The 8686-nt window shown below is 47.4% G+C and overlaps 1 protein-coding gene across 1 annotated transcript in view; it reads right to left on the reverse strand.

Annotated features, from left to right (window-relative positions):
• kptn (kaptin (actin binding protein)) overlaps positions 1-5418 on the reverse strand; it is a 9066-nt gene extending 3648 nt beyond the window's left edge. The window contains 16 exon segments of the mRNA XM_059004528.1: positions 518-623; positions 625-711; positions 1228-1363; positions 1656-1809; positions 2259-2359; positions 2409-2417; positions 3048-3091; positions 3093-3116; positions 3118-3123; positions 3214-3289; positions 3571-3625; positions 3835-3865; positions 3868-3921; positions 4103-4122; positions 4125-4184; positions 4991-5418. Of these exon segments, the coding sequence (XP_058860511.1) occupies positions 518-623; positions 625-711; positions 1228-1363; positions 1656-1809; positions 2259-2359; positions 2409-2417; positions 3048-3091; positions 3093-3116; positions 3118-3123; positions 3214-3289; positions 3571-3625; positions 3835-3865; positions 3868-3921; positions 4103-4122; positions 4125-4184; positions 4991-5189 (1162 nt within the window). The 5' untranslated portion in view covers positions 5190-5418.
• Between the last annotated feature and the right edge of the window lie 3268 nt (positions 5419-8686).

The raw sequence follows: 8686 nt of genomic DNA on the forward strand, positions 1-8686 counted from the left end.
AGAGGAGCCATACAGGGGAGAGAGAGAGAGAGAGAGAGGGAGAGGGGGTAGAGAGGAGCCATACAGGGGAGAGAGAGAGAGAGAGAGAGAGTGAGAGAGAGAGAGAGAGTAGGGAGAGAGAGAGAGAGAGAGAGAGAGAGAGAGAAAGGGGGGGGTAGAGAGGAGCCATACAGGGGAGAGAGAGAGAGAGAGCGAGAGAAAGGGGGGGGTAGAGAGGAGCCATACAGGGGAGAGAGAGAGAGAGAGAGAGAAAGGGGGGGTAGAGAGGAGCCATACAGGGGAGAGAGAGAGAGAAAGGGGGGGGGTAGAGAGGAGCCATACAGGGGAGAGGAGCGAGAGCGAGGAGAGAGAGGAGGGGGAGTGTGTCACAATAACAGATTATAAACATACACTCACAGGACACCCCACACAGAGACAGGGAGAGGACACAAGCGAATAGTCAAATAAACGTACACCCTCTAACACCCCTCCCCTCGCTCCCCTCCCCTCCCCCTCCCCCTCCCCTCCCCTCCCTCACCTGTAGCACATGTAAAACCCTTCAGTGATATGACCGCCAGCTCACACAGCCCGTCACACGTCAGGTCCACATAGTTGATTGACAGCAGGGGGCTCTGGAAGCTCCGCCCTCCATACCAGCTCGAACCGCCCCCCTGGCTCCTCCAGGCCACGCCCCCTCTCCTCAGGAAACAGGAACTTGTAGCAGAGCAGTTCCTGGGCGGAGACACAATATTCACTTACAATAGGACCTCTAGTGCCTTCATCAGTGTTACTGAAACTAAACTGAGTCAAGCAGACCAGCGTTTGGGCTCTAGTGCCTTCATCAGTGTGATTGAAACTAAACTGAGTCAAGCAGACCAGCGTTTGGGCTCTAGTGCCTTCATCAGTGTTATTGAAACTAAACTGAGTCAAGCAGACCAGCGTTTGGGCTCTAGTGCCTTCATCAGTGTGATTGAAACTAAACTGAGTCAAGCAGACCAGCGTTTGGGCTCTAGTGCCTTCATCAGCGTTATTGAAACTAAACTGAGTCAAGCAGACCAGCGTTTGGGCTCTAGTGCCTTCATCAGTTTATTGAAACTAAACTGAGTCAAGCAGACCAGCGTTTGGGCTCTAGTGCCTTCATCAGTGTGATTGAAACTAAACTGAGTCAAGCAGACCAGCGTTTGGGCTCCAGTGCCTTGACTGTGCTGTGCTGTTACTGTGGGACGCTGTTATTCGGGACCCCCTCACCTGCCCGTAGGTCCCCAGCAGCACCTCTGGCTCCCCGTCGAAGTCCAGGTCAGTCACAAGGGCGCAGAGCACAGAGTCGTGAAGCTCGCTGTCCGGGAGCAGCGCCTGGGAGCGGAGACCCCGGGACAGCACGTCCCTGAGAGACAGAGAGAGATTATAATGAAATACAGTGCAAGTACAGTACAGTACAGTACAATACAGTGCAGTACAGTACAATACAGTGCAGTGCAGTACAATACAGTATAATGCAGTGCAGTACAATACAGTACAATGCAGTGCAGTACAATACAACACAGTACAGTACAATACAATACAGTGCAGTACAATACAATACAGTACAATACAGTGCAGTACAGTACAATGCAGTGCAGTGCAGTACAGTAATGATTTTTCAGCAATGATTTCAACGGCAGTGTGGGCTCTCTCACCGGTACACCACAGCCATCTCCATGGTGCTGGTGACCAGCAGGTTGAAGGGCGGCTCCCCCGAGCCGGGTGCAGTCTGGTTCTGCTCTTGGAGGGTGAAGAGCAGCACGGTGGAGATCGGACCATCCTGCTGGACCCGCCAGCTCTGCAGAACCTCTGAGGAGAAACAAGACCAACAAGAGAAACATGAGTGTGACAGCGTGACAGTGCGAGTGACAGCGTGAGTGACAGTGTGAGTGACAGTGTGAGTGACAGTGTGACAGTGTGAGTGACAGGGTGACAGTGTGAGTGACAGGGTGACAGTGTGAGTGACAGCGTGAGTGACAGTGCAAGTGACAGCGTGAGTGACAGCGTGACAGTGTGAGTGACAGCATGACAGTGTGAGTGACAGCGTGAGTGACAGTGTGAGTGACAGCGTGAGTGACAGGGTGACAGTGTGAGTGACAGGGGTGACAGTGTGAGTGACAGGGTGACAGTGTGAGTGACAGCGTGAGTGACAGTGCAAGTGACAGCGTGAGTGACAGCGTGACAGTGTGAGTGACAGCGTGTGTCTGTCAGTCTCTCAGTAAGTGTGTGTGTGTGTGTCTCTCTCTCTATCTCTGTACCGTGTCTCTCCTGGTCCACGAGTGCCACGCCCACGCAGCCACTCTGGCAGCCGAATGCAGTGATCCTGCGGGAGGAGCCGGGGACAGAGACCACGTCCATCAGAGGACACTGCAGAGGACGGAGGGGCAGGTTAGCACAGGGCACTGCAACACAGCAAGCTTGTAATTCAGTAGCCGTGTGTCAGTGACTTGAATTGAAAAATATAAAATAAAAAACAAAGAACAGATATACATGTTAGAAGACACACCCACCACTCCCGCCTCCTCTCCTCTCTCTCCGTTACCCTCTCCCCTCCTCTCTTTCTGTTACCCTCTCCCCCTCCCTGTTACCCTCCCCTCTCCCCTCTCCCCTCCTCTCTCCTTTCTCCTCCCCTCCCTCTCTTTCCCCCCTCTCTTTCCTCCCTCCTCCCTTCCTTCCCTTCTCCCCTCTCCCCTCTCTCCCCTCTCTCCTCCCCTCCTCTCCCCCCCTCTCCCCTTCCCTTCCCTTCCCTCCTCTCCTCTCTCTCCCCTTCCCTTCCCTCCTCTCTCTCCCCTCTCCTCTCTTCCTTTCCCTCCTCTCTCTCTCTCTCTCCCCTCCCCTCTCTTTCCCCCCTCTCCCCCTCTTTCCTCCCTCCCCTTCCCTTCCCTTCCCTTCCCTCCCTCTCTCTCCCCCTCTCTCCTCCCCTCCTCTCTCCCCCCTCTCCTCTCCTCTCTCTCCCCCTTCCCTCCTCCCTCCTCTCTCTCCCCTCTTCCTTTCCCTCCCTCCCTCCCTCCCTCCCTCCCTCTCCCCCCTCTCCCCTCTCCACTCACTTGCTGGGCAGGTCCTGCAATTCTGGGAACAGACTCTCCACCGGGCTGCTCCTCAAACTGGTGCAGAGAAAGCATTCTAGAGGAGGACAGACAGGTCAGTATCTCCTCTCTCCTCCCCTTCCTCCTCCTCCTCCTCCCCTCCCCTGCTTCCCTCTCCTCTCCTCACCTCTTTGTACAGGTGAATCCTCTGGTCATGTCCACTCAGCAAGAACACAGTTTCAATCCCCCCCTCGCATTGAACTCTGGACAAACAAGAACAAATGTATTAAATTTAAATTAAAAATAAGACTCCCGTTGCCAGCAGTTTGATCCGTTCCTGGTTTCACCAGGAGTTTAACATTAAGGACACACCTGAGCTTGTTAGCTAGACACACTGGGGCTGATCAAGCTGGTAGTAAAACCTGGACTGGGTGACACTGCTGTGCAATGGGAGTCTGATTTCCTTCCTCTCTCTATGTACAGATCTCACATGTGTTTTAGTAAAGGTTGAATTGATGTTTTTTTTAATTGGTTTTGTACTCACTCTGCATGATAGAGCTGAAAAGGGGTGAATTGAAGCTCCAGATTCAAACAGCTCTCTGGGGGGGGGGGACAAAGGGGGGGGGCAAGGGGGGGGGGGGCGAGAGGAAACACGAGATTAGGAGAGGAAGAGGCGATACGAACCAAGCTTTGAAATAGGTTGATTTCTTTACCAATGTTAACATCGCGCTACAAAGAGGTAAGAGAATGGACTGTAAAGATGGAGGCCAGTGGTCAAGCTGCTGTGACCTGGACGGCTGTGACTCACGTGCAATGGAGTCCAGGTTGTATTCGGGACCCCGGGTTCGTAGTCACAGTAGATATTGAGGAAATGGCTGGCCTTGTCACCCGAGTCCTGCAGACACACAGACAGACAAATTGTTAATCTGTACAATCCTGCAAAAAACTACAGTATCGTTTTAACTCCTAATCCTGACTATTCTTCAGTGTGGTCAACGAGCAGGATGAGGAATATCAGACTGATCTGGATAAATAAAGGTCTTGATTGATTGATCGATTGGAACTGAAGCGGGTACCTTGATAAAAGTGATCCCACAACCAGCCCTCGCTTGGGGGGCGATTTGTGAAACGCGTCGATGGAAACGATCTCTGCGTCCACTGAGTAAAAATACAGGACAAACAACATGAACCTTTCCATACAAGGAACAGATAAAATAATAATAAAACAGTCATTATTGGCGACATAATCGTCTCATAAAGCAATGGAAAAAAATATAAATACAAATAATAATAATAATAATAATAATAATAAATAAAAAAAGTGATGTTTTAACATCATGTATCAAAGAAACTACAACATGATCTCGCTAAAGTCTACCGGAAGCCAGAATAGTAATACAAAAGTTATTGTATTTCTTGCTCTTATTGTATTACTTGTATTGTAACGCTTGAAATGTATTTGCTTACGATTGTAAGTCGCCCTGGATAAGGGCGTCTGCTAATAAATAAATAATAATAATAATAATAATAATAATAATAATAATAATACAGTAGTATTTCATGTTAGATTTCGAAATGTCACATTTTTTTTCAGTTTTTCGTTCAACACAGCAGGTATATGGGGAGACTGGTCACTCATTATTCAGCAGCTCTCACTCGACTTTATTAGATCATTATATAGGGGGATGCAAAACGTTTGACCACAGCTGTAGACAGAAACAAATGCCTAAAACATGAATATAACGCCTCCAATCCTTTCTCTAAATATAAAGATGTATATTTCTTCAGCTCTGAATGCGTTTCTTACCGGCAGTAGAATTTGCACTGGTAATAATTTAACTAACCCATTAAAAAGCTGTCATTAATATTATAGCGGTCCACTGATTGATAACCCGCTACTGCTGAACGTGTGACACGGTTTTAATATTGGTTAAGCAATTATGGGATGTGATGGTTGTTGTTACCCGGGATGTAGGTAAACTGGACTTCCTTGGCAACCGGACGGATTTTCTGTCGGAGGTCCTGATATTTGAAGCAGATGACTTTGCCTTTAAGAGTAGCGGCGAGCAGGTCCCGTCCGCCCGCCGCGCACAGCCCGTAGATGTTGCTCTGTGAGGAAAAGCGGCTGAAACTGTCCTCCACGAAGGGACACGTCCCCTCCATAATCCCCGGTGGTGCTGTCCTCGTTTGAAAACACAAACCGCCGCCGCCGCGGCCCCGCTAGCCCGCAGTGGAGGCGATAATACTCGGCCGCCCGCTCAGGCGACACCGCCGGTTGTTTATCGAATGTTAGGCCAAGAGGGCGGGTTCAGAATGTGTTTGCGTTCTGTCCAGCCATTCACAACACCGTATGCAAATTTAAAAGACCAATCAGAGCACGGCCAGGGCGTGGATTGAAACGTCAATCTGATGCCGGTGTTGTACGAAGAGAGCCGAGCCTGGATCCAGGGGCCGGTGTTGTACGAAGAGAGCCGAGCCTGGATCCAGGGGCCGGTGTTGTACGAAGAGAGCCGAGCCTGGATCCAGGGGCCGGTGTTGTACGAAGAGAGCCGAGCCTGGATCCAGGGGCCGGTGTTGTACGAAGAGAGCCGAGCCTGGATCCAGGGGCCGGTGTTGTACGAAGAGAGCCGATCCTGGATCCAGGCTCCGATCCTCCGTGACGTATTGGGTTGTACTAAAAGGATTAGCGCGGTCAGTGTTTTCAGATCTAGAGGTTTTCCCTCCATTTCTAGAGGCTGTAAGCAGTGGCGACGCATAGGGGGGGCACGCCTGGTCACGTGTCCCCCCCCCAGATTTCTGCCAGGCAGTGGCTTAGCCACTGTGTTAGGATCGTTCACACTGAAACATGTGTAAGAAATTGCAATATTGTTGTATTTTTCGCTTCCCATTATAGCGGGGCGGACGTGGCATGGGCGGCGCTGATTTTTCTTTTCGCTCACGGAAATAACTTTTTATTTACCGCGTTGCTATCAACCAATGAGAATACATAAGCAAGCTGTACTTGCTCAACCCCAAACACAGATGCATGAAACATATAGGCTATGATTACTGTATATGCTATGTAGCCTAGCTACTACACACATAGATGTGGTAGAGGACATCTACTACAAAAGTAGAACAAAAGTTATTGTATTTCTTGCTCTTATTGTATTACTTGTATTGTAACGCTTGAAATGTATTTGCTTACGATTGTAAGTCGCCCTGGATAAGGGCGTCTGCTAAGAAATAAATAATAATAATAATAATAATAATAATAATAATAATAATAATAATAATAATAATAATAAGTAGCCTATGTATTTACATAGAATGCACTCGCCTCATGACATATCTTATTGCCAGCTGACCTCTCCAGCAGCCAGCCTACTAATAAGATTATCATTTTTCACGGATTGTGCAGCCAGCTTCATCAAGGGACGGTAACCAAGTCCATCCAGGTCTTGGAGATGGAGTGGTAAATGTACAACCTGTTATTAATTGAATAACTAAAGAAATAAATCAGAATGAAAACAGTTCTGGACGCTGCTGAGAGAAAACCGGCAAAAATGTTTCAATTCCTGAGTTCGGTTACCTACTTGTTTTCATTCTGATTATTTGTTTAGGCTACAGCGTGTCCGTCAGCTCAACTAGCGAATGTCAGTGCAGTGTGATACCAAAAAAAATGAGTGGTTGGATTTGCTGTCAATCAACCCAAGTTTTTTGTTGGATCAGCTGTTTGTACATTTTGTTTTTGTTTTTAAAGGCGCTGTAGTTATACAATGTAGTTAATGCAACTGTGTGCACAAGTCCCTCCTCCCCCGAACCTCCAGAAGATTAGGTACCATCGGCAGTCCTGCGTCAGTCAAAGAGTAATTACATTAGTCAGGATTTGTGAAATTAAATAAAATGGTTTGCTTTGCTTTGAACACCAAATGTGAAATGAACAACCATAAGTACGAATGAAATTATATATAGTTATTTATTATCATAATGTGAAATTGAAATCTGATGCGCATGTTAAAAGTTCAAGTCCTTTGCTTCGTATTTCCTTTTTTGTTTTTAAACGGAAGTGTTCTGAACTGAATCTCTCTTTTTAACTATTTTGCACAACAGTGTATTTGGTTATTGGATCTTCTGTTAAAAAAAAAAAGTTCTTTATTTTTAGAAAATAAAACGTCAATGCACTAATAAGAAATCAGGTTGCCAATTTCACCACTGTGACTATTCACCTTAAAAAAGTTACCATTGCCACCCTCTCCCGAAAAAAAAATCTGTTGCCAGGGTTTATTATTTAAAAATGCGCAGTTTATTTCAAACTTTCAAAACATAATAACATAACAAAGAGTGTCTAAGACCCTTCACCGTTATATTTGTTCTCGTGTGACTTTCACTTTTTCAGTCAGCGAAAATATGTGCTAAAACGGAATGAATTTGAGCCCTGTTAAAATGGCAAAAAGACAGCTACGTTTGGAGTTTTTCTACAACAAAAAAGCTAAACCTCCAACGCCAGAGACATCAACAGAAACCGAACCTGACTCTTCTGTAGTTCAGAATGTTACGAACAGCACAAGAGTGTGACGATCCTTCCATTTCAAACGCTCAGGTTAGTGCAGGTGTAGCTGTCTGTCGATAAGAGACTCTTGCCTGTAAAGTGTTGTTTGCAGCTCTCTTGATTGTGACAATCTGGCGTAGAACTGTTTGTGATGAAATATCTGGTAATGTTAGAAAGCTAGCTTAATGTTTACATTAAAATGGTTAAAATCGGGCATCGGGTTTGAGCCTTTTTTTTGGGGGGGGGGGGGGGGGCTGTGCCCCACCAGTTTTTCAAGCCATGAGTCGCCAATGGCTGTAAGTTTCTGCTCAGGGCAATCTGGAGGTAAGACATGGGCAGAGTTTTTTTTTTAATGTACATGTTTAATTTTGAGGACTTTCTAAAGGTTTTATTGTCCTGTCTGAAAACATTTTTTTCCCTCAGATTTATTGATAATGTGCGAATCCTTCCTTTACTAAGATGGCGGACGCGCTGTGACGTCATGCCGGGTGTGAGCCGCGATCGCCGGTTTCTTTAGGACCCCTGCGGGCGTTAGATTTGCTTTGATATAATCTTATCATCATCATCTTCTGCCCTCATCCACGCTGCTCCGGCGTGGTTGCTAATTTCATTTTGCTGTACAGTTTTAAGTTTATCATTTCAGTTTAAACTGCCGCCTGTGAGAAACCTCAGTGTAATGACATGAGTAAATAACACCGAGCTAGCTCCAAACTGAAAACGTGTTCTTGTAGTTTAGGTAAGACGCAGTAACCTGGATCACCACTGTCCATCCGGCTCTCACATTACCGCGATCTCAGCCTGCATACTCGCTTGCCAGCCGGGGTCTTTAAATCACGTGCCACGTATGTTCGCTTCCCATTGGTTAGTTTTCCTAGTTGCCTAGATCGGATCAAGATTTATGGATCAGTGGAGCCGGATCCAGATCCGCTTTGTAAACACCTTCTCATGACCCGGCTCCAGTGATCCCAGAACCCGTTTCTTGATTAGTTCAAACCTGCCCTAGGAGCTTTTAAGCCTCTATCACTCCCCTCCTCAAAAAACCTACCTTCGACCCCACCTCCCTCCAGAGCTACCGTCCTGTCTCCCTCCTACCCTTCCTCTCCAAAACCCTCGAGCGGACTGTACACCG

Source organism: Acipenser ruthenus, chromosome 30 (assembly GCF_902713425.1).
Source record: "Acipenser ruthenus chromosome 30, fAciRut3.2 maternal haplotype, whole genome shotgun sequence".
In the NCBI taxonomy this organism is placed as follows: domain Eukaryota; kingdom Metazoa; phylum Chordata; class Actinopteri; order Acipenseriformes; family Acipenseridae; genus Acipenser; species Acipenser ruthenus.